Source organism: Tiliqua scincoides, chromosome 5, assembly GCF_035046505.1.
Source record: "Tiliqua scincoides isolate rTilSci1 chromosome 5, rTilSci1.hap2, whole genome shotgun sequence".
Taxonomy (NCBI): Eukaryota; Metazoa; Chordata; class Lepidosauria; order Squamata; family Scincidae; genus Tiliqua; species Tiliqua scincoides.
In genome coordinates, this window is record NC_089825.1 from 114,259,755 (window position 1) to 114,285,898 (window position 26,144).

The 26,144-nt window shown below is 47.2% G+C and overlaps 1 protein-coding gene across 1 annotated transcript in view; it reads left to right on the plus strand.

The window, feature by feature from the left end:
* Positions 1 to 24,667, plus strand: part of LOC136653259 (vomeronasal type-2 receptor 26-like) — a 34,910-nt gene extending 10,243 nt beyond the window's left edge. The window contains exons 4-13 of the mRNA XM_066630167.1: positions 8,169 to 8,300; positions 8,418 to 8,587; positions 9,901 to 10,192; positions 11,295 to 11,380; positions 11,942 to 12,120; positions 14,961 to 15,108; positions 19,108 to 19,399; positions 22,192 to 22,419; positions 23,067 to 23,193; positions 23,769 to 24,667. Of these exons, the coding sequence (XP_066486264.1) occupies positions 8,169 to 8,300; positions 8,418 to 8,587; positions 9,901 to 10,192; positions 11,295 to 11,380; positions 11,942 to 12,120; positions 14,961 to 15,108; positions 19,108 to 19,399; positions 22,192 to 22,419; positions 23,067 to 23,193; positions 23,769 to 24,667 (2,553 nt within the window). The remainder of the gene's footprint in view (positions 1 to 8,168; positions 8,301 to 8,417; positions 8,588 to 9,900; positions 10,193 to 11,294; positions 11,381 to 11,941; positions 12,121 to 14,960; positions 15,109 to 19,107; positions 19,400 to 22,191; positions 22,420 to 23,066; positions 23,194 to 23,768) is intronic.
* Positions 24,668 to 26,144: the final 1,477 nt, after the last annotated feature.

Below are 26,144 nucleotides of genomic sequence, written 5' to 3' on the forward strand. Positions count from 1 at the left end.
GGACCTGCACACATACAGACTGCATACACAAGTGACAGCCCCAGTTTCAAATATTCATGGCTCCTTCCTTCCTTCCTTCCTTCCTTCCTTCCTTCCTTCCTTCCTTCCTTCCTTCCTTCCTAACTAACTAACTAACTAACTAACTAACTAACTAACTAACTAACTAACTAACTAACTAACTAACTATTGGATGAATATTCGTCCCCAAACTAACAAAGGAGTAAAACAAATGAATAAATAAGTAATTTTAATGGCACTCCATCTTTTGTTAAAGCAAAAAAAGGAAATGGGGGAGGTAGAGGGAGAGGGCCTGGTTTCATGTGAATCCCCCCCATTCCTCATGAAATATATCTCCATCTATGTAAGCCCATATGAATTTCATAATGTCATATTTTCTGCAGTTGCAATCCTGGCCCCTCTGATGCCTGGGGCCGTGACCACAAAACGCTGCCCCCATCCTGCCCCACCCCCCACCAGGAGTCAGAACTGATTTTTAGGTCCTCCAGAAGGCCCTGGCTTTTTCAAAAGGGGGGCAGTGGGGGGGTCATGACACTGCCCTGAAGTGGTGCCCTGGGACATTTGCTCCCCAGTCACCCTAGGTATGCCACTGTGTTGCAGTTAGGAGTCAGGATTTCTATTAAGGACCAAGAAGACACCACTAACATATTTTAGCATGTGTGCGCATGAGAGTGTGCGCCAGCAAGGAATAATATTTTATAAACCTGACCAAGCACACCGAAGGCACAAACATTGCATTCCAAAATATAGGCTATGATGCCATAATAAATCTTGGTTTGATTGTTATTGTTGCTTTGCCCCATTGAGGACTACTTGGGTCTTTTGGCCTACAATATGGGGGGAGGGGAGAAATGATACAAGGGCCACTTTTAACCCAAATATTTAGGTTATTTCCTTATCTTCCTTATCTCAATTCTATCATCTTACTATACTCTTGCCATTTTCTCTATGGGTTGTCTTGATTAGACATGTCACATCTGCTTCTCCAGTATGTTTTGATGAGGTCTGATGATCTTGTTTTCATTTCCATTCTGCTTCAAGTGTGGCCTTGAACAGCGCAGTACTCTAGGGACTTGACTTGATACCCATAATCACCTCTAAATGTTAGGATTCGTCCTTTGTTTGGCCAAACCCAACACAACATTTCTGAGGCGAAAGAAAAAAGAGCCCAGCTTTACCCAGTGACATGCATAAGATGACTCTGATGAGTCATGTTCCCTTCATCCACATCATTCCCAGAGATGGATGGCACAGCTGATGTTTGTGTTCTCTAAATCAAGATTAGCCCCAAAATATCAGTGATGCTTCTGTTGCTCTTTCTGTGGCTACCTCAAACTGAAGGCAAGCCACACATTGATATGTGCACCAGGATCGATCCCTTCCAGCTGCCCTATGAGTATTACAAAGCAGGAGACCTAATCATTGGAGCAATTATTACTCTGTTTGGTTGCTTATTTGATGAAGCACCTTTCACTGCCAACCCAGACAACATGACTGTGAATGAATTTATGTAAGGAAATTGTTTGCTTTCTTCCCTGACATTCACTATGCTCAAATAGGGACAGAAGGAGGTGATTCTATAGGTATGTGACAGAGGGCACAGTCCTAACCAGCTTTCCAGCACTGAGATAAGGGCAATGCAGCTCCAGAGTAGGGGAACAAACATTCCCTTTAGCTTGAGGTGGCCTCCATGACTGCCACCCAACTGCAGGATGCAGCACATGCCCCATTGGCACAGCTGTGTCAGTGCTGGAAATTGGTTAGGATTTGGGCCGGAAGCAGTGGCATTTTCAGAAAATTTTGTGCAGAAGTCTTATTTTAATAGCAATCATCCAAGTTTGTTAAATATTGTATATGAATCACCTACTGCATGATTGTAGAGCAATTGCATCATTTGGTTTACCTTTTCTTACCCATTCTGTATTCTTACTTCTTTCCCTATCACATCACATAAATCCATGTTTTGTTTTGTTTCCATCATTTCCATCCTACTCTCTTCTCTTCCTGTAGCCTTCAATGCATTTTTTCTCCATACTACGGGGACACCTTTCCAACCAAGGTTCAACTCCCTGTCATTTTACCCAATCAGCAATAGAGAAAATACTGATTTAGAAATCCTATGGTCCCCCCAAAATAAAATCACTTTAGACTGCTTCTACCTATGGAGTATAAATGTCAGTTTTGAATAGCAGATATAATGAGCCCAATCCTATCCAACCTTCCAGCTCCGGTGTAGCTACAATGCAGCCCTGTAGTAAGGGAATACATATTCCCATACCTTGAGAAGCCCCCAGTGACTGCCCCTCCACCACAAGATATAGCCCACACTCCAGTGACACACCAGCACCAGCACTGGAAAACTGGATAGGATTGGACCCAATGTCTCTTGTGCTTCTTTTATATGTTTGTGCATTTATACAAAATAACTATTTCTCCTACGGACCAGGCAGGAATTTTTTACTGTTAGCAGGATGGTATTGTGTTGGCAGCTTTTTTGCCCAGCCTGGACTTGCTGTGGGTTGGGTGGGGATCCTTTCTTAATTCCTGTTGCAATGCTTGTTCTTGGTCACTTTGGCAGGTATCATGCAAGCTGGGCAGATTTATCTCAGTGGTGTCCATGCTAAGATGAACAAAGTCAGGGGAAGTGCCAGGACCGCTCATACATGATTCCCAGCAGGTTGGTGAGGCTGGTTAGAAGTTCCTTGGAATGAATCAGCTCTATTACCCAGCACCCCCCAATAAAGACACAGGCAAGGGTATATGGTACAAAGGGCCACTTTATTAACTATTTAAATATACTTCAGATTGCAACAGGGCCTAACAAATAAGTCATGCGGGTTCTACATGGGGGAAACGGAGCTGCCCGTCTACTTCCCCCTATAGTGATTTGGGCGACCACACCAGACTCAGGGCAGCGTCAGTACAAGCCTGCCACCCCCTTCATTGTCACCCCGAAGGGGCAGGGTGGCAGGCTAGCTCAGGCCACCCGAGCGAACCCGCGGTGCGCCTTTACCACCAGGCCGAGGTTCATCCAGCCTGCGCCACCCAGCCGGGAATGCCAGCATGACCAAGCGTGGAGTCCACCTGGCCCTTGCCACCCTGCGGTATACACCGATATGACCTTACCTACCCAAAACCCGCACGACACCTGCCACCCGGGGGGTCAGCCTAGCGCTTGGCCCCACCGCCCCACACGGAAACAAATTTCTGCAGGCCCAGTTGCAATTCAAGAAGAAAAGTATAATTGCCCAACACCGAAAGGTGTACTCCATCGCTTCTGAACAACTGGGGCACATCATAGCTGATGCCTGGGTGATAAATGACACCGACTCCATAAAGGGGTACCGCCCGCCTCACATACGAATTTACCTTCTTCCTAGCCAGTTCAATCTTTTTAACATCAGAGGCATAACGCCAAACACTGTGAGGCAAGAGGTCAGACCATAAGATGACCATCCCGCAAGATGCTGATTAATGTGGAGAATATCGCTGTAGGCCTGAAGCCTCAAGGACAGAGTCGTCCTCTGGCCCAGGTCGTTCTCTCCCAAATGTATAACGACGATGTGAGGCTGGGCATGGGCATGCACAAACTCATAAAAAGCAGGAAGAAGCTGATCCCACAGCATTCCCCGCCGTGCAACCCAATGCACAGTAGCCAAGGAACCAAGCTGCAACTGCATGCCAAAGCTACTGGATGCCGCCCTCTTCCTTGCCCAGAAAACGATGGAGTGGCTGAAGATAATGACCCGAACTGCTCCCGCCCTGGAACCTGTGGACAGGAAAACAGGAATCACAATTCCAGAAACATGCATCACTTAACCATATAGCACCTGGCAAAGCCAGTGCAAGTGAGCGCCCAACCGCTGTCACGGGACGAGCCCGGAAATATAGCATGCAAAACAGGAACATGTGGCAGTGCCACGATAAACTTCTGGCAATGCCAGTATAAAGAGCGCCCAACCGCTGTCACGGGACAAGCCCGGAAATATAGCATGCAATACGGAACTTGTGGCAGTGCCACTATAAACACCTGGCAATGCCAGTATAAAGAGCGCCCAACCGCTGTCACAGGCCGCGCCTGGAAATTTCTGTGGTATCTGCATCACCCCTCGCCCCTACCACCAGGGCGAGGGGGAATAGCTGAGCGAATCCCGCTCAGCGCTTGTCAGGCTCTCTGACATAATACGAAAAATGCGCAGGAGCGCCAACGGCCAATCCTCTGAATGTCCCGGGCTGGGAGGCCGATATCAGCTGCAGCCGATGCAGCCCCAGTCCTGAAAGAGTGCAGGCCGTAATCTTCCGTCCGAAACCCAAGGTCCGCCACTGCCCTGCGAAAAAGGACCCTAAACTGGAAAAACATAACAGGTGAGGCATCAACATGACAGAACAAGGCATCCCAAACCACAGGACGTGCATCCAAACAAGACCAGCATCAGCAAAACTTGAGGCCTTGGCACAGAACGCCAATGCCGCCAAGTACACTGATAAAGACCCACACGATACGTTAATGCCCTGCAGGTATAAAAGAATCGCATCAGGTGTTCTGGCGGAATAGGCCAGACTTGGGGTACGGCCAGGGCTGCCCAAAAGGCCTCAAATTCCCTTGCCTCCCTTTGATAGCTGTGAAGGTAGACGGCGCAAGCGCAGACAAAATTACATGCTGCGCTCTGCACAGCCAAGGGTCCTAAGCCAAAGGGGCATCGGGTCGGGATCCCGCCGCACCCCTGGAGCCAGCTGCCGGAAATGCTCCACCTAAAAAACAAGATAGGGTGTCGGCTATGCCGTTATCAAGACCCTGGATGTGCCTAATGAAAAACAAGGTGTTAATCTTAAGGCAATGCAAAGCAAACACCCTCACCAGTCCCATTACCCGTGGGGACCGGGACGTCTGCTGGTTAATGACAAAAACCACAGCTTGGATGTCGCACCAGAAACGCACAGTGGAGTTGGCAAATTCCTCTGCCCATAATTGAACTGCCACCGCAAGGAGGGAACAGCCCTAAAAAATCATGCCTACAGTAACCCCTTCTGAAACCCTTGTATCCGGCCAAGGGGCAGAACACCATCTCTCTCTAAAATAACTCCAAATCCAAAACCACCCTCAACATCAGAGTGAACCTGCAGCCCCGCCCCAAGTAAACACTCCTGCTGCCAAAAGGATACACCATTATAAAACTCCAAAACTGTAACCAGATTACCCAATCTGCCTTCATGTCCTGGGTGATCCGCAGGCGATGGTGAGGCCTCTAATACCTGCCATGCAGGCATGCAGCCTCCTGAAAAAAGGCCTGGCTGGGGACAACTACCCTGCAGGCAAAATTCAGATGTCCCACGAGAACCTGCAAATGTCTCTAGGACAATTTCGGAGCCTGGAGGCCAGCACGTATTAGCTGCTGCAGCCTAACCAACCTGTTGCCAGGCGGCCTACTGCACCGCTGGACAGTGTCTAATTCAATACCAAAAACGTAAGGGTAGTTGCGGGGCCCTCAAAATAATAGACCATTGAGGCGAGTCGTGCTCTGCTCACCACTAACCACTCCAAAAGGGAGGCAGATTTCTCGAAAGGGCACAGGAAATTGCGCATCCCATTGGTAGCGCTTTATCCAGATATAAGGAACCATTAAACTGAAAACCAAGCAAACAAAAATCATCAGGGTGGACAGGCAAGAGTCTGATTGTAGACACAATATCCGCCTTGGCCATAAGGGCGTCAAGGCCACAGCCACATACTACCCTGATAGCTTGGTCCAAAGAATATATCATAATGAACTAAGGTGTGCAGGGATCCTATCACTAACTGAACCCCCATAAGGATAGGACAGATGGTGAATGAGATGGAAGGTCCAGGACCTTCTTGGAACTACACGTAACGGGAACACCTAAACATTGGGAAACGGAGGAGACTTAAAGGGGCCCGCCAGATGGCCAGCTCCCTATTCCTTATCTATCTTAGCTTAAACTGTTCCTTCCATACCCTTTACCGACAGGAGATTCCTGGCCCAGGTAGACCTGGAGGGAGGGGCCGCAGGAATCTGAAATCCCTTGTCACTACCTTCAACTAATGATTGAGCTTCCGAAAACTTAGGATACCCCTACAAAATACAGCCAACACCTCTACTCTAATCAGGGTGGGCCACCTTCCCAGCTTGAGGGGGCTGACCACCCCCACTTTTGGCCTGCCCAGCTCAGAGCCTGGGACTCCTCCTAAATCCTGCCAACTTGGGGCACATGGACACCGAGTGCTGGCCGTTGTACTGCCCGCTGACATGTGCAAGGGTGCAACCTGCCCTGCCGCACCGCCCCATGGAGGTAAACTCATAGCAGGAGCGGGGGGGTGAACGCATCACACTCCTAACATCCCTGCCACTGGCCCGGCTGCGCCCAGAGCAAATGCCCACTAAGGATCAATCGCCCAAATTTGACCGGGCCGGCCAGATAATTTGAACCCACAATCCTGCTCTGAAACCTGCCAGTCGAGGGGATAATATCCAGGTACTTAAAGTGCAGCTGCCCGTGCTGCCTACATTTGAATAACTACTGCAGCATAAATAATATATCAGGTCAACCAATTATTCTAATTTCTACCAATTTTTCTGCCTTCACCCCACTTGGGGGACAGGCACTGGGTCACCCACCTTCAAGGCTGGCTCAGGTTGCTCACACAATAAACTAAACACATTAACAAACTCGCCCCGCTAAATTTTCCTTTAACTGCCAAGGCGAGTTGACCACCCAAAGGCAGGGCCACATCCCACTAGGCCACTCGTGGACGCTCACCTGACCCTTCCGTGGCTCCCTGAGAGAAAACCCCATACAGGACACCGGCATAAGGAGCTAGGCTGTAAGGGACACCAGAGACCATCAAGATCCGATGCCTGTACCTGAACAGCTGGAGGTCCCAGAGCCTGCCGCTCAATGAGCTTGTCCAAAGTGGTTAATCTCTTCTGTGCCCAGAAAATGATGGAGTGCCCACAGATAAGAACCTGAACTGTCCCAACCCAGGAACCTGGGAAGATGCCACCTGTGGCTGCTGCTGCTCATCAGGGTCCCACTGTGCTTGCACAACCGGAGGTCTGGCTGGAGCCTGTCACTCCTTAAGCTCCTCCAATGGTTACTCTGGAAGAGAGGATTTGCGTTAGGTTCGCCCCACGTCCCTTCCTGGTAGACCTCCCTGGGGAGGGAAGCACCTGATGCATTGACCATCACCCAAAGCAGCGTTTGCACCTTGCACTCTCCTTCTTAAAAGCTTCTACCTATGCAACCAGAGCCCACAGCTCAGCTGTATCATCCTCCTCCTCTGAGGAAGAAGTCAGTGCGAGCTGGGGGGGAGCTTTCCCCCCTGATTTCTTATTCCTCATTGGGCATACAGACGTCTCAACAAAAAACCTGGGGGGGGGGAGTGGTGGCAACTGACAGCCACCTCTCACCCCTCCAATATATTTCTATTAGAGAAATCTATATATTATTTCTGAGAGCCCAGTCCTATGCATGTCTACTCAGAAGTAAGTCCCATTATAGTCAATGGGGCTTACTCCCAGGAAAGTGTAGACAAGATTGAAGTCTTATTTATCATGACCGTCTTATTATTTAACAATCATTAATTAACAACAATTGTATTTTTTTTTTAATTATTATTATTAATAGCCAAAAAGGGGGGGAGGGTCAAGCGGGGGTCGGTTTGCAGTGAGTACTGCTCAACCTTGCTTCACAAAGCAATGATCCCCTGCTGAACCACCCCGGGCTCCACTCAGGGCACAATCCCCACAAGGTCTACTCAGAAGTAAGCCCCGTTCTATTCAATGGGGCTTACTCCCAGGAAGCGTAGCTAGGACTGCTCAACTCCAAACAGCCCGCACAGCTTCAGCCAGCAGCAAACACTGCCTGCCATTCACTCTCCACTAACGTGGGAGGCAGGAAAACAAGCGTGGGGCAGGAGGGCAAGCGGGAGCCACGCACACACACGGGCCCACAGTCCAACCCAGCCAGGGGGGAGCTCAGGCAGTACACTCCAGCTGCCCCCAACCGAGGCGCAGCTGCAAGCAGCAGGCTCGCCCCTCCGGCCAGCGGGAGGATGGGTCTCACGCCCACACAGCCCCCGCAAGCCAGCGGGAGGCTTAGGTTGGGCTCAGGCATGCCTGGCCCCTCGCCAGGCACAGCTGGTCGCCGCAGCGCTTATCAGCGTGCCCCAAAAGGCGACAGAAGGGGTGGGGGAGAAGGCGGGCGCAAGCAGCACCAGCCTGGCTCCACTGGTAGCTGAAGCCCAGCAGCCAGCGAGCCCGAAGGCAAGGACCTCAGGTCCCGCTCTCACCACCCACAGAAGCGCCAACCCCCAAACCCCGACGCCACCCTAACCACTCAGCGGGAGGCTCAGGTCGGGCTCATGCATGGCCCCTCCTCAGCCGGTTGCCAGACTTGGCGGGGTGGGGCAGGACACTGGAGGCGGCACCAGCCTGGCTCCGCTGATAGCCACAGCTCAGCAGCCGCTGAGCCTGCGAGCGAGGCGCTCAGTCCCGCTCGCCACCCACGAAGCACACCAACCCCACCGGCTCACAGCCAAGGGGAGTGAAGAGTCACCCCTGCTTGAAAGCAAGCGGGGGGGGGAACCCCCAAGCCACACTAAGCAGCCTCTGCCGGGCACAACTGCCTGACACTGCTCACTGCCCTCCGGTGGAACCCTTGAAGGGCAGGTGGGCAGGCAAGGCTCCCACTGCAGAGACGGTTGAGCTCGGAGGCCACCCCACATGGCCTTCAGTTGGGGAGCAGCAAGCAGGGATCCTCCCTTGACCGCTGCCTGGTCCCGACTGCGCGGGCTTCTCTGAGCAGCCTGCACGTGGCCCCAGACCAATTAGCCCCCAGCCAATCGGCTGCGAGGCTGGCCCTTCCTGTGTCTCGTGGGCGGGCAGGGTAAACGCCGGTGGCGTGCTAATACACGTGCCACCGGAATTCCCTTGGGCAGGGTGACCAGATGTCATAACCACAGAAGAGAACAAGGAACCCCAAAATGTAGGACATCCAAGAAAAATGTAGGACACGACAAAATAAAAGCTGAAAACACGTGTATATTGATTTCATGTGGCTAGTTTAAATACTATATTATTTGATGATAAATTTAAAAGTATTTGACATAGAATTTATTACATATGATTTATTAATTACAAGAAGCCTATGCACTGCCTGCAGGGCAGTGGCCCACTCACAGGGAAAAGGAAGACATTTAAGTTATTTTCCAGCATACAAGGCCAAAAGAGGGGACATGTCCTGGAGAAAGAGGACATCTGGTCACCCTGCCCTTAGGTTTACCTGAGGGGCATTGATGATATCCTGCCGTTTTGACCCATTGGGATTGACGGTGACAAGTCACTCGGGCATAGCCTGAGCTTGGCTTGACCTTAGATGGCCATGCCCTTCATTACATTGGGATAACTGAGAGCTCTTCCCCAGCCTTAGTGGTTGAGTTTGATCCCTGCTGCAGTTTGATTGTTATATTGTAATAAAGTGGCCCTAATATCCAAGCCTGTGTCTTACTTCCCTTTTTTCTGGGGATGGGGTAATGACTTACACGTAGTTTAGACTGACTTGGCAATCCTTTGTATGTCTCATCTTAAGTAAGTTCCTTTATACTCAGCGAGGTCTTCTCCCAGGAAAGTGTGTATAGGATTGCAGCCTGAGTTGTGTTCTTATATTAGACATTTCACTAAATATGTTCTTGTATTTAGACATTTAGAACACTGAACTACTACAATGATAATTATGAATTTTCTGTTTTCTATCTTGTTGAAATTACATCCATTTCAATCCAGCAAACACAATGCCATGCTTACAAATAGCTCTTTCATATCTGACTCAATATCTGCCTGAAAAATAATTTAATTTTTTTTCCAGTGGAATACCAAAGTTCTACCAGCATGTTGTGTCCCTGGTATTTGCTGTGAAAGAGATCAATGCCAACCCCGAGATCTTACCCAATGTCAGCCTGGGGTTCCAAATTTACAACAGTTATGCAAGTGAAAGAATGACTTATCAGAACACCCTAAAACTTCTTTCCACCTGGAATAAGATCATTCCTAACTTCAGATGTGACAAGCGTAAGAATTTGATAGCTGTCGTTGGGGGGCACGACTCTGAAATCTCCCGTCACATGGCTACTGTCTTAGAGAACTTCAAGATCCCGCAGGTAGGATGACTGTGTGGGCCGTGAAGCTTTTCCATTTGAACTTTTATACTACTTTCATTGCTGTCTTAGGGCCCAATCCTATCCAACTTTCCAGCACCAGTGCAGCCACAATGCAGCCCCAAGGTAAGGGAACAAACATTCCCTTCTCTTGAGGAAGCCTCTGTTACTGCCTCCCCATCACAGGATGCAGTGCGTGCCCCATTGGCACAGCTGCACCGGTACTGGAAAATTGGTTAGGATTGGCCCCTTAATATCTTTTTTTTTTTTTCTTGAAAAGAGGATAAGCAAAAAAGAGTTATGTACAAGTAGCAGTGAAAAGAATGATATGCTAAGTGAGGAGAATATTTTTCTTACTGTATATGGAGGAGGAAGTATAGCAGGCCTTACTTCTGAATAAACATGTATAGGATTATGCAGGAAACATTATTTCAAATTCATATTTAAGAAACCACAGGATTTTCTCTAGTGCCTCAAAGCAGCAGATATTGGAAAGGAATCATTGTAACTTACTGTTAAGGCTGCAATATGTTTCTGACAACCCGATCGTAACCTGCGCTGGATCAGGCAGGCCAGTTGGCCTGCCCTGTGTCCAGTGTGGTGTTGGGGCTGGCTGTGGTGCAATCTGGGGTAAGGGGAATCTATTTCCCTTACTCTGGGTAATGCAGAGGTGGCACTGATCCAAGCAGCCTGGCACGAGGCTGGGCCTCCAGGGAATGAGGTTAGGATCCAGCCTAAGTGCTGGAACCTGGCACCATCCCCCTCCCGGCCCCGGCCCACCTACAGGCCCACCATCCACCACCTGCCATCCCCTGCCCCAGAACACCCCAGTTTTGTCCTCCCCAACCTGCCACAGACCCCCATGCTGACCTGAATCAGCCAGCAAGAACTCACTGGGTTCGGGACTTGCTCCAGGGAGAAAAAGAGGTCCAACCTCCCTCCGAGCGCAGGGAGGTCGGTGTGCAGCCTTGCAACGGCCTCCCAACTGCTCATGGCAGACGTGCCTTCCAGCACATTTGCGACACTCCTCCACCAGTGCAAGGAACTTGCATCAGCTGATAGACTGCTTGGGATTGTGCTGTAATTGTGGTTTTGTTTTCCTTAGATTGCTTATTGTGTAACAGCTCCAGTACTCAATGTTAAAACCCAGTTCCCTTCCTTCTACCGGATGGTCCCCAGTGAAGAACATCAGTACAGAGGGATAGTGCATTTACTTCTGCATTTCCAATGGACATGGGTTGGGCTCATAACAGCAGATGATGAGAATGGAGAAAAGTTTGTGCAGACCCTGATGTCCATGCTTGCCCAGAATGGCATCTGTGCAGCCTTCAGTGAAAGGATACCAGTTATCTCTCAAGCAATAGATGCATTTGGTTCATTAGGGTCCTTCCAGGTCAAGGCTACTTCAATAATGAGTTCTAATGTCAGAGTGCATATTGTGAATGCAAGTCATCAGACTATAATATTTTTGACATGTTTGATATATATGTATTCTCTATTAGAGGATATTACACAGTTTTCAGTTGGTATCGTGTGGATAATGACAGCCCACTGGAATTTTGCTGCGCACACACTGTACAGGACTTATGATATACAGATCTTTGATGGCGCCTTGTCTTTTGCTATTCACTCCAACAAGGTTCTGGGTTTTGCACAGTTCCTCCAGGCTTTACATCCTGACTCTCCTGAAGGAGACGGCTTCCTCAGGATCTTCTGGAAACAGGCTTTCAATTGCTTATTTCCATATTCCAGTGAAGACAAAGAGGGCTTGAATATCTGCACTGGGCAAGAGAAGCTGGAAAGTATCCCATCAACTCTTTTTGAAATGAGCATGTTGGGTCAGAGCTACAGCATCTACAATGCTATCTATGCCATAGCACATGCTTTGCATAAGACGTACACGTCGAAGACAAAACTCACTGCAAAGATTGGTAGAGGAAGACATGGTCAATTGAATGTACAAGCATGGCAGGTAAAATTTCACACCTGGAACAGTGATCTTCTCATGTTTACTGTTTCTTGGACATGATGACTGAATTGCACTAGCGCAGCGGTTCTCAAACAGGTGGGTCGTAACCCACCATGTAATGCTTCTCGTCCCTTTAAGGGGCGGGAGAAGGGGAGAGGCAACAATGTGATTCCCAGGATCGCATCACTAAAGGGGGCAAGGGGGAGCGCTTTCAACTTATGTGTAACTAAGTGGGGATGCTGGAGGCTGCAGGAGGTGTGGGGAGCCCTGTGCAGCCCTCCTCACAGCTCCCAGAGGCTTAGAAGAGACCTAGAAAAATGGGCGCGAGGCACCTCCTGAAAACCGGTAGTGTCTAGTAGACTAGAATTACACTAGATGTGCACATAGTAATCCTTCTCTTCATAAACTTCCTTGCAGAGATGCCTTCATTCCTCAGTAATTATATGTATTATCCTGAGGTAATCCATATAAGAACCTTCTACATTCAGTGTTATTATCCCCATTTCGCAGCTGGGGGGTGAGTACAGGTTTCCTAGTATCATTTAGGTCCCAATCCAATCCGGTTTTCCAGCACTGATGTAGCCATGCCAATTGGCCTTGCACTGCATCCTGTGTTGGTGGGGGCAGCCAAGGAGGCCTCCTCAAGATGAGGGAACTTTTGTTCTCTTAACATGGGACTGCATTGCAGCTGCATTGGTGCTGGAAAGTTAGATATGGTGGGATCCTGATGGAATTCATGGCAGAGGGAAGTCTTTATCTGGGCTCGTCCTTCTTCATAGCTCAGACTTTAATGCTTTCTAAAATGTGCCCTTGCTTCTTGCAATCTAGCTTCACCCTTTCCTGAGGAGCATCTCATTTAACAACAGCGCTGGGGACACTGTCCTCTTTAATGAGAATGGTGAATTGGTTGCTGGGTTTGATGTCATCAACTGGGTGACTTTCCCAAACCAAACCTTAGTAAAAGTGAAAATAGGATGGATGGATCCTCAGGCTCTTCCAGGCAAAGAGTTGTTCATCAATGAGGAGGCCATCACATGGCACAGCATGTTCAATCAGGTGGGATTCAACAGGAAGTGTGAGATACAAACTTCAGTAGGAAAGTGCTTGAATAGTGACCCTTGACCATCCCTACCACTCTGCATGCACAATTTGTTTTAGGGATACTGCCAAAGCTTAGTGTTTTTTTTTGTTTTTTTTTGGGGGGGGGGTCTAGTAATGTGATCCTTAAAACAGGGTGGAAAGGGGACAAACGGTGTGGAGACTGGAGTGAGGAGGGGTGAATCAAGGCTGGGAAGGGAGCAGTATTGGTGTCAGAGCTGTATCCTACCCCTCTTGCCAGCCTTTATGTACCTTCCCAGGTCCATTCAGTTTTGCACCAGCAAAATTGCTAGTGTAGATCAGAATAGACCCATCATGGCAGTGGAGGCTCACCCTGAGGCAAGGGAACAAATGTTCCTTGATCTCAAGGAGACCTCCGTGATTATCTCCCCCTTCGGGATGCAGTATGTACTCCAGGGGCAGGACTGCATTGTTCCAGGGGGTATTCAGTTGGGATTGGCCCATAATGACCAGAATCCAGTAGGTGTTTACTTGCTTCTCATTGGCCTTCTGGTCATGTCATCCACCACAGCATGCAGTGCACACTCCCTTGATATGGCTGCATGCTATAGCGTAGTGTTTATATGATTGGTTTGTTAGAGTTCTTTTTTATCTAAGGAAAAAATGATTTATTATTAATCAATGTGCATAATATTGCAGTGTTCATACTTCCGTTGACTCCTACTCCAACCTTTTCACATTGGGATTCTGACCTTGAAGCAAAGTTTTGAAATTGTATCCAAAAACACATCCATGTTTCCCAGTTTAGGGTTTTCTTCCTCCACTATTTCATTGATGACTTTCTAATACAATGATTAATGATGCCAGGCCCAATCCAATACACTTCACCGCCGGCGAGCACTGTTGCAAACATGCCATAAAGCAAGTTTGCGGGCCCCAGGGCTGGTGGAGCACTGGTGCTAACCCATCGCTGGCCAGCGTTGGACACCGGAGTTCTGCTGCTCAGTGGTCATGCAGACTGCCAGTCAGCGGAGAAGCAGGTGGGGGCATGGGGGAGGCTATGGACTCTTCTTCAGTCTGCTGTAGCCTTTTTCAAGCTCAGAGGGAGTCCTGCTTCTGTTCCCTGTTCTGCTGCTTTATGATAAATATTCATAACATAAGGTGGACTTCGTGAAAGACCTATCTCCTGCTTTAGGCTTAACTCTCAATATGCTGTTGATAACTTTTGGCCCATTATCACCCGGGCCCAGCCCAGGTGGCCAGGAACTCCTCAGGAGTAGGGGCCTCCTTGGGAGTAAGACCTAAGCACCATCAGGACTGGGGTCCCAGGCAGGACACCTCCCTGGGAGTAGGGCCTAGTGCCTCCTTGGAGCAGCAAGCAGCCAGGTGGCCAGAAGGGGTGGGGCTGGCCCAGCCAGAGACTGGCCTCATAAGGAGGCTGGGCAGCCTAGGGAGAGGTCACTCCTCTCCAGGTGGGAGCAGGGTCCATGGGAAGGCCAGAGGGGGTAGCATCCCCGGCCTTATTCAGACGATCCAGGCCCCGAAGGGAACTTCGCTTACCTCAGCCATGGAGAGAGGGGTCAGGGGCTGGGAGCTCCCGGATCCTAGACTCGCCCAGGGCCCCGGGTGTGACATCAGGAGAAGCGAAGGTACAGACCCAAGGACTTGGAGCCAACTACCTCCACTGGAGGCGGGCTGATCGGGGGGCAAGCCCGGAGGTACCTGGGGCCCTCCCGAGGACAGCTAAGCTGCCCCCGGACAACAGCACGGTGGCCATTGCGAACCCATACCCCTGGCCAACAGGCACCAGCCGGAAAGCTCTGCCCGAATGCTCAAGGCGTCAGGGAGGAACGGGGAATGAGCCTATCGTGCGCCGACAGCACAAGTCTGTGTAAAGCAAAGGGGCCTGTGCCGTAACAGGCCCCATGAATGTCAAGCGGTTGACGCAAGTAAACCGTCTGTGCAAAACAGCTGTGTCTGCCTCCCGTCCGTTTTTACGACGACGACCAACTCTCATGGACAGGGTAAGCCCCCTGCGCTCGGTCGCACACCAACGGGCAGGGTCTCCACCCGCCATGGACATCACACCCATCCTAAAGGGTCTTTATGTGACTGGAATAAGTGTTTCAGTGGCATAAACAAAAGTGACTCGGATGTGGCCTGGCCACTGCCTGAAGCTGCAACAACAGACCAGGGACGACCACTGCCACAGTTGAGACAGTGCAGAGGATGCAGTAAGGTGGGGAGGGGGCAGAAACGCAAGGAGACGGAATGGGGAAGGAGGCAGATTGGGTCTGGCAAGGGGACACGTTCATCCGCACCAGCACCGGAACCTGACAAATCCTCTCCCCTTTCTTGTGCCTAATTCAACTTCATGGATCAGAAGTCAATTCCGGCTTGTGCCAGAGATATCGCTGCTGCTGGACCATGTTGAGACCGAACAAACATGTTTTCATCCCCATTCCACTTCAAGTGGTACCTCGAGCATCACAATACTCCAGGGACATGATTTAGAACCACGTAATTAACTCCAGTTCCTCAAATTCATCCTTCACTTTGCCAAATCCCACTTGGAATGTTTGAGGCAACAGTCAGGATGAATAGCAGAACCTGACAAAAGATAATAAATAAATCTTGGTTTGATTGTTATTGTTGCTTTGCCCCATTGAGGACTACTTGGGTCTTTTGGCCTACAATAAGGGGGGAGGGGAGAAATGACATAAGGGCCACTTTTAACCCAAATATTTAGGTTATTTCCTTATCTTCCTTATCTCAATTCTATCATCTTACTATACTCTTGCCATTTTCTCTATGGGTTGTCTTGATTAGACATGTCACATCTGCTTCTCCAGTATGTTTTGATGAGGTCTGATGAACTTGTTTTTATTTCCATTCTGCTTCAAGTGTGGCCATGAACAGCGCAGTACTCCAGGGACTTGACTTGATACCCATAATCACCTCTAAATGTTAGGATTTGTCCTTCCTTTGGCCAAACCCAACACAACATTTCTGAGGCGAAAGAAAAAAGAGCCCAGCTTTACCCAGTGACATGCATAAGGTGACTCTGATGAGTCATTTTCCCTTCATCCACATCATTCCCAGAGATGGATGGCACAGCTGATGTTTGGGTTCTCTAAATCAAGATTAGCCCCAAAATGTCAGTGATGCTTCTGTTGCTCTTTCTGTGGCTACCTCAAACTGAAGGCAAGCCACACAGTAATATGTGCACCAGGATCGATCCCTTCCAGCTGCCCTATGAGTATTACAAAGCAGGAGACCTAATCATTGGAGCAATTATTACTCTGTTTGGCTGCTTATTTGATGAAGTACCTTTTACTGCCAACCCAGACAACGTGACTGTGAATGAATTTATGTAAGGAAATAGAATTCTTTCTTCCTTGACATTCACTATGCTCAAATAGGAACAGAAGGAGGTGATTCTATAGGTATGTGACAGAGGGCACAATCCTAACCAGCTTTCCAGCACTGAGATAACGGCAATGCAGCTCCAAAGTATGGGAACCAACATTCCCTTTAGCTTGAGGTGGCCTCCATGACTGCCACCCAACTGCAGGATGCAGCACATGCCCCATTGGCACAGCTGTGTCAGTGCTGGAAAGTTGGTTAGGATTTGGGCCGGAAGCAGTGGCATTTTCAGAAAACATTGTGCAGATGTCTTGTTTTAATAGCAATCATCCAAGGCTATTAAATATTGTATATGAATCACCTATTGCATGATTATAGAGCAATTGCACCATTTGGTTTACCTTCTCTTGCCCATTCTGTATTCCTACTTGTTTTCCTATCACATCACAGAAGTCCACGTTTTCTTTTGTTTTGTTTCCATCATTTCCATCCTACTTTCTTCTCTTCCTGTAGCCTTCAATGCACTTCTTCTCCATACTACGGGGACACCTTTCCAAGCAAGGTTCAACTCCCTGTCATTTTACCCAATCAGCAATAGAGAAAATACTGATTTAGAAATCCTATGGTCCCCCCAAAATAAAATCACTTTAGACTGCTTCTACCTATGGAGTATAAATGTCAGTTTCAAATAGAAGATAATGTCTCTTGGGTTTCTTTTATATGTTTGTGCATTTGTACAAAATAACTATTTCTCTTAGGGGCCAGGCAGGAATTTTTTTACTGTTAGCAGGATGGCATTGTGTTAGCATCTTTTTTGCCTGCCCCAGACTTGCTGTGGGTTGGTTGGGGATCCTTATTTAATTCCAGTTGCAATGCTTGTTCTTGGTCACTTTGGCAGGTATCATGCATGCTGGGTAGGTAAAATTTTTATCAATTGATAGTGTAAAGCTACAAAGTAGTTTTCTGAATATCAAAACATTGTGAACACTTTTTTTCAAATTCTTTTGTTCTTTAACCTCAAGAATTTCACAACTGTCAATATTTGTAAGGAAACATGCTCATTCAGCATTAATGTGATCCATTTCTACTATTTTTTGCTTGTTTAGATTGCATATTGTGTTTTAGCTCCAGTGATGGATGTTAAAACTCAGTTCCCTTCCTTCTACACTTGGAGTGTATGAGGCAACAGTCAGGATGAATAGCGGAACCTGACATATGATATAAGGTGTCCCTGCAACATTCAGATATGAGTTGAGGAACTCCAGGCAGGTGGAACTGCAACAGTCTGAACCAAGTCCTTTTCCCTGCATCCAGATAATTCAGAGATTGAAGGAATGACTGATGCTGAAGGAGAGAGAGTTTGTGTCATCTGAATCCAAATTAGCTACAGGATTTCAGGGATGTTCCCACTCCTGTTGCTCCTTCTGTGGCTTCCTCAAACTGAAGGCAAGAAAACTCTGTGTGCCAGGATCGATCCCTTCCAAATGCCTCATGAGTATTATAAGGCAGGAGACTTATCCATTGGAGCGATTGTGACTCTGTTTGGCTGCATATTCGATGAGCTCTCTTTCACCCAAAACCCAAACACGATGACTGTGAATGAATTTATGTAAGGAAACTGTTTTCTTTCCTACTTGACATTCACTAGGCCAGAAAAGGAACACAAACTGGTGATAAAAATGTTGCCTTACCTTGAGGAGGCCCCCATGTCTGCCTCCCCTGAGAACGAAGCACAGCCCTGTTGGCATGGCTGCATCAGCACTGGAAAGTTGGATATGAACGGGCTCTTATGAATATTAATGGGAGTGACTTACACTTACAATCCAGTCCAGCTGACACAGAGCATGCACGTCTGCCTGAACACTGGCTACTGCATCCTATGGGATTTTTGTGGGCCAGGCCAGTTGATAAAGAGATGAGGTGAAATACCCACCTTATCTTAAAATAAGCTGCAAGGAATCCCATAGAACGCCTCAAATCTATGTCAGCTCTGGGATGGGGATTCATGATACGGTGGCCACCAGCTCTACCACCCACCCCATACCTCCCCAATTTGCCCCACTACCCACCACAGCCCAATCTCATACCCACCCTGATCTTCTCCTCTGCCAGCATAACCCAGTCTGTGTTCCTGCACTGCTTTTGACTGCTGCACCAACAGCAGTATGGCACACGCTGATAGTGTGTCCGACATGCCAGCAAAGCTCTCATTGTGCTGGTGAACCTCACACTACACTGGTCTCAAAGAGGAATAGTATTGGGCCAATAGTTTAGACCGACTTGTGTCCATGAATTTCCTGATTGCCTGCACACTCAAACTCCATGTTCCTTACTATGTAGATCTGTCTAAAAGGAACTGAGAGTAAACATGGCACAGCCATCAATTATTTATGTCATTCTGTGTTTCCCATTTTCTATAAGTGTGAAGATAGGTCCACCTTCAGAACACTATGTTGTGCTCTCAATTAACTCCTCCATGCAGAATTCAATATTTGTCTTACACATTGTTCAATTCTTCTTTTAGTGGAAAGCCAAAAAGCTACCAGCATGTCCTGTCCTTGGTATATGCTGTCAAGGAGATCAATGACAACCCTGAGATCTTGCCCAATGTCAGCCTGGGTTTCCAAATTTATAACAGTTACCTCAATGAAAGAATGACTTATCAGAACACCCTGAATCTTCTTTCCACCCGGAAACACACAGTCCCCAACTTCAAATGTAACCAGCAGAAGAATATAGTAGCTGTCATTGGAGGACTAGATTCTGAGATCTCCCGTCACATGGCTACTGTCTTAGGAATCTACAAGTTCCCACAGGTAGTATGACAGTGTGGACTATGAAGCTTTCCCACTTAAACTAATGCTTATCCTTTCAGAATATCCTCCTGCCTCCCTTTCTTTCTTTTTTTAATCACTTCTGTTTTTTTCTGGTAAGGAGTGTAAGCAGAAAGGAGAAATATGCAAAGAACACTAAAGTGAAAGATATGTTCAAATAAGAAAAATATTTTTGTATTTCCTTCTACTTTGTGGGTATGTGAAGCATAATCACTCTGATTTGATTGAATAAAATATCTGACTGGGTAAAAAAAAAGTGTAAGATTTTGTTATAAGTGGTATAATTCTACAAAAAGGTTTTCTACATATGTACAAAAAGCATTGTGAACCTTATCTCCAGTTCTTTTATTTCCCTTAAACCTCATGAATTTCACAGCAGCAGATATTTGGAAGAGAATGGTCTCATTCATCATTAATGTGATCTGTCTTATTATTACATTATTTTGTTTGTTTAGATTGCATATTGTATATTAGCTCCAGTGATGGATGTTAAAACCCAGTTCCCTTCCTTCTACCGGATGGTCCCCAACGAAGAACATCAATACAGGGGGATTGTGCATTTACTTCTCTATTTCCTATGGACCTGGGTTGGCCTCATAACAGCAGATGACAATAACGGGGAAAATTTCTTGCAGACGTTGACTTCCATGCTTGCCCAGAATGGCATCTGTTCAGCCTTCAGTGAAAAAACATCCACTGTATCCCAAGCTATAGACACATTGAGTTCAATTGACTCCCTCCGTGCACAGGCTATTAAAATCATGAGCTCCAATGTCAAAGTAAATATTGTAAATGCAAGTCATCAGACCACAGTGTTTCTGATGAATTTGATATATCTGCATTCCTTATTTGAAGATACCAAGGTTTTGACTGGTAAAGTGTGGATCATGACTGCTCAGTGGTTTCTTGCAACAGATTCGCTGTACAGGAATAATGATATACAAATATTTGATGGTGCCTTGTCTTTTGCTGTTCACTCCAATGAGGTTCTGGGGTTTGCACAGTTCCTTCAGAGCTTACATCCTCAGTCTCCAAAAGGAGATGGCTTCCTCAAGGTCTTCTGGGAACAGGCATTCAACTGTTTATTTTCTGATTCTGACAAACCTGAAGACACCACTGATCTATGTACAGGGCAAGAGAGACTAGAGAACCTTCCCACCACTCTTTTTGAGGCAAGCATAATGGGGCAAAGTTACAGCATCTACAATGCCATCTATGCCATAGTTCATGCTGTTCACAAGATGCACCCATCCAAGCTAAAACTCAGTGGCAGGACTGAGAGAGGAAGACCAGATCATCTGAATGTGCAACCTTGGCAGGTACTATTTCACATCAAGAACAATCATCTTCTCATCTATTGAATGTTAGCATTTGACGAGAGGATTATACCAACTATTCACAGCTCAGTCTTAATGGGCAGGCCAATCCTAACTAAACTCCTGTGCAGCAATGCCACATAATTCGGGTGAGTTTTGGCTGCTGGAAGTCTCCACAAGGTAAGGAAAGATTTTTCTCCATGCCTCTGGGTAAGTTCCAGCAGCCACAATGGTCAATTTGGACCTGTGTCAGTGATAATGCTCAACCTGAGAACCTTAAATTGAGTTCAGTTGGTAGCTAATACAATTGGAGCAAGTTGGTTTTAATTCTAGGTTATGTTGGTTTCTATTGGCTGAGACATAAATGAGAAAATGAAAGACCAGTGATTTAAGTGGCATGACAAAGTATGATATGTAAATAACAGCCCAGTTCTATCCTCTGCTGTTTTATGGTACACAGTCGTGCCAAGGAGGTGTTTGCTTTATTCTGTGGTGAGAGGGTGTTCAGAAGGCCTGGGAGAGGAACTCTCCATATGCCTCCTGATGACGTAGGGGTCTACATATGCCAGCTGCATAGCTGGTGTTAATAATTGGTAAGAAAGTGGGGATTGGGCATGAGAAAGAGAATAGGATCCTGGTACAAGTTGCTACCACCAGGTTCCAGGATCCCTTCCAAGATCCATCCCTGCCTTCCCCCTCTCTGCCCTGAATTCTCCCTTCCTTCCCCATTCCCACACATGCCACACACCCCACTGCCAACTTGCTGTGAGCATTGGAGGTCAGGGTCCACGGCAACATGAGTTTGGAACTGCTGCTGCCCTGTGGCAGCAGTTCAGACTACCCCAGCTGTGGTGCAGTCTTTGAACCATCACTGGTCAAAGAACTCACACTGCTGTTTGAAAAGCCCCATGGGCTTGCTTAAGGAATGGAGATCTTCTAGGAGTATTAACTTTTTGACAGGCATCTATTTTATGAACTCTTGCATACTATGCTTTGAGTTGTGGACCTGCCATTTGGTCCGATGGGGCAAAAGCCCTGGGCACAAGCCACTAGGACCCTGCAGAAGCTTCTTTGAGGCTCCCGATGGGAGCGGAAACTGTGCTTCTGGTTTCCCGGAAGCACACTTTATAGCCTCAAGGAAGCCTCTCTGAGGTTCCCTGACATGGGCAGAGGTTGTGCAAGACTCCATGAGCCTCAGGTGAGTGGGGGGGGGGAACGTTTAGTATATGGGGGGGTGGCCACAGCCCACAGGAGGGGTGCCATCGCAAACCTTTGCCCTGGGCGTGGCGAGGTCTGCCTCTGCCTGTTTTATTTCCCCTCTTGGGACAGAATTTGTTTTTTTTTTTTCCTCTTGGGACAGAAAACCAGATAAAACAACAGTGTAAATATTAGAATTGAGGATTAATTGATGCTGAACTCCCTATCTCCTTTTTATTGTGCTTTCATCTTCCAATCTAGCTTCACACTTTCCTGAGAAGCATCATATTTAACAATACTGCTGGGGACATGGTCTACTTTAATGAGAAGGGTGAATTGGCTGCTGGGTTTGATATCATCAACTGGATTACTTTCCCCAACCAAAGCTTCTTAAAAGTGAAATTAGGATGGATGGACCCACAGGCTCTAGAAGGCAAGGAGTTCAGCATTAATGCTGAGGCCATCAAATGGCACAACATGTTCAACCAGGTAGGTTTCAACTATGATATGGATAGGATTGGGCCCAAACTCTCATTTGGAGATCTTGTCCTGTTGATGGAGAACCATTACATAGGCCTGTGAGTTTGAGGGTCAGAAAAACATTTTTCCACAAAATTTACTGTGGTTTTATATGGATTTTGGGTGCCATGATTTCCTCATGAGTACGATGCTTGAACCATTCACTAGTGAGGCTATGCCATATCTCCAAAACTAAACATGACAGGGTAAAACTGATGCCCTTTTTTGAATCAGCACTTCAAATATACCCCAAATATACCTAGGAATATGTATAACTTAGGACAGCAAAATATGTCTTGGTCTGTGTTATCGCTCAGAACTTGCTCAGGTTATTTTGTCACCATAACTAAGGTAGAAATGTAAACTTTTACCTCTCCACCACCATATTCCCGTATTGCTTTCATTTCTGAACTGCATAACAACATAGTGGTCTGTGGGAAGACAGAGTAACCCCTTCCCAGTGTTGACAGTCCAAAACCATCCAAGTTCTGATCTCTCCATCATTTACATGAATCACCCTACCGTCTTGTCCATGAGAAGGAAATTTAGTATTTACTCTCCAAAGAACTTTGTTCTTGGGGTATGAAGGACATAATTTCTCCTCTCTTCTCAATTAGGTGATGCCCCTTGCTAAGTGCAATGACAACTGCCACCCAGGCTTCTGCAAAAAAACCAAGGAAGGTCAGCCATTTTGTTGCTATGATTGTGTTCCATGTGCGGATGGGAAGATTTCACACCAGAAGGGTAGGAGACATAAGTCCTATTGAGGTATTTTATGAGGGGGAGACTGCGGGACAGGTCATAAGGCGAATTGTCCTCCTATGGAGGCAGCATTTAATGCAATGAGCCCATGGCAACAGGAGACAACTGCAGCCTCCCATCAAGCTGGGTATGTTCTGTTTCACTCTGGCCAATGAGGAGATCTCAGGACAGGGCAGTGAGGTCAAAGAGACACTACTCTATCCAGTTCTATTGAAATGGCCAATCAGATTTTCCCATTGCTATGAAGGGAGAACTGAGCTCCTCATTTTAAGCAGGTGTCTCTTCTCTTACTCTGACTGAGAACTTGGTTGGTGGAGAGAGGCTATCATTAGCAAGATTAAAAGATGGTCATTGATAGGTTAATCGGTGACTACACCACTGTTTTAATGTTGAAGATTTCAATTGTTTTGACTTATCTTTAGTATTTCCTTATAAAATACAATGGTTTGAGTATTTAAATATTTCCAAGATTGGAGATGGGTATTATAATTTCATGGAATACAGGGTGGTAGACGCAAGAACACTGAAATCAACATACAATCTGTTGTATTTTTCAGACATGGACGATTGTGTCAAATGCTCAGCAGATCAATTCCCAAACAAGAACAAAGATCAATGCCTGCCCAAGAGAATCAACTTCCTCTCCTTCTCAGAAATGTTGGGAATAATATTGGTTTCCTTGGCTCTCTCTTTTTCTCTGGTTACATCTTTGGTGCTGATTATCTTCATCAAGAACAAGAATACTCCGATTGTCAAAGCCAACAATCGGGACCTCACCTACTTTCTCCTTCTCTCCTTAATGCTTTGTTTCCTCTGCTCTTTGCTATTTGTTGGTCGACCACAGACAATGACCTGCTATTTTCGCCAAACATCTTTTGGCATCATCTTCTCAGTGGCTGTTTCTTGTGTCTTGGCCAAAACCATCACTGTGGTTCTGGCTTTCATGGCCACCAAGCCAGGGTCCAGGATGCGGAAATGGGTGGGGAGACGACTGACCAGCTCCATAGTTCTTACCTGCGCCCTGATTCAAGCAAGTCTTTGTACTGTGTGGCTAGCTACCGCTCCCCCATTCCCAGATTTGGACATGCATTCTCTGGCTGAAGAAATCATAGTGGAATGCAATGAAGGGTCACTCACCATGTTCTGTTGTGTTCTGGGCTACCTGGGATTTCTGGCTACTATCAGCTTCACAGTGGCTTTCCTAGCCAGGAAGCTGCCAGACAGTTTCAATGAAGCCAAGTTCATCACTTTCAGCATGCTGGTCTTTTGCAGTGTTTGGTTGTCTTTTGTTCCCTCTTACCTAAGCACCAAGGGCAAATCTGTTGTGGTCGTGGAGATCTTCTCCATCTTGGCCTCCAGTGCGGGGTTATTGGGTTTTATCTTTCTTCCCAAATGCTACATAATTATTTTGAGGCCAGAACTGAACAGCAAGGAGCAGCTGATTAGGAGAAAGTGATAAATAATATATGAAGGACCTATGACAGCACATCTGATGATCCACTGCCATAGGCCCCATTGTGCTGTGTGAAAGCCACACACTGTCATGTGTAATGGAGCTGCATGCTAGACACACACCAATAGTTCACCAGCTCAGATGAGGTGCCCACAGAGGCTGGGCATGGGAGGGCTGTGGGAAGTGTGAGGGATGATTGCTTTGAGCTACAGCTGCCTGAGCTAGAGCAATGGCACTTCAGTGTGGAATAGGACTCCTGATAGCCCAGGTATCTGATCATCTTGTTCCCAAAGGTGTCATATTATCTGTAGTCTACTGTACATTTCATTTATGTTCTTATGTTCTTATGTACAAATAAATTGCTGAACTCTTTCGAAAAGTAACATTAAATTGATTCTTAATTTAATTATAATCCAACTAGAAATCTATATTGGTCTCGCACCCACCACATATCATACGAGACAATATTGCTGGTATCAATTGGGTCACTTTCAGCAATTGTGCTGGAACTGGCAGACTAGGATGCCTGTGCTGTATCCAAAGCAAGGTTGGGGCCAGAAGTGGCTCAGCTGGAGATAAGAAGAAACTCTTCCCCTTACCCATGGGTAAACCACCATAGCCCCAATGGGTCTCCTCAAAATTGCACCACTTTAGACGTGGCACAAGTCAGAGAAGAACAGAATGGCTTCAAGCTGTTCCGCACTGCTCTAGGGACGGGATTGGCTCCAGCATAACAGCTGGGTCCCAGCCCCGCCTCCCGCTCCCCACTTTCCTGCCTCAGGACCGCTCTCCACCCACCCTCCCCCACCCCATAATGCCTCCCTACTGCCCCCTTCTCGTGCTTTATGGCACTTTTGCAACCTTCCTGGGCAGGCACAAGGGACTTGTGTCAGCCTAGAGTGCTTTTAGGATTGCACCCTTTCTTGACTTTATCATTCATTTCACTTACATCTTGCAGCAGATCCTGACTATGGAGCTCCTCCTCATTTTAGTCGACCTACCCCGAGGGAGACAGAAGCAACTGTCCTCTCATTGGGCTTTAGCACCCTGGCACCAACCAGAGATCAGCTCATGCCGATGTCTAGTTTCTCAGACATACATTCTGGGACCTGCACTCATACAGAGTGCATACACAAGTGACAGCCCCAGTTTCAAATAGTTCATGGCTCCTTCCTTCCTTCCTTCCTAAACGGGTGAATATTCATCCCAAAACTAACAAAGAAGTAAATTTAAGAAGTAAAGCAAATGAATAAAGAAGTAATTTTAATGGCACTCCATCTTTTGTTAAAGCAAAAAAAGGAAATGGGGGAGGTAGAGGGAGAGGGCCTGGTTTCATGTGAATCCCCCCTCATTCCTCATGAAATATATCTCCAACTATGTAAGCCCATATGAATTTCATAATGTTCATATTTTCTGCAGTTGCAATCCTGGCCCCTGTGATGCCTGGGGCCATGACCACAAAATGCTGCCTCCATCCTGC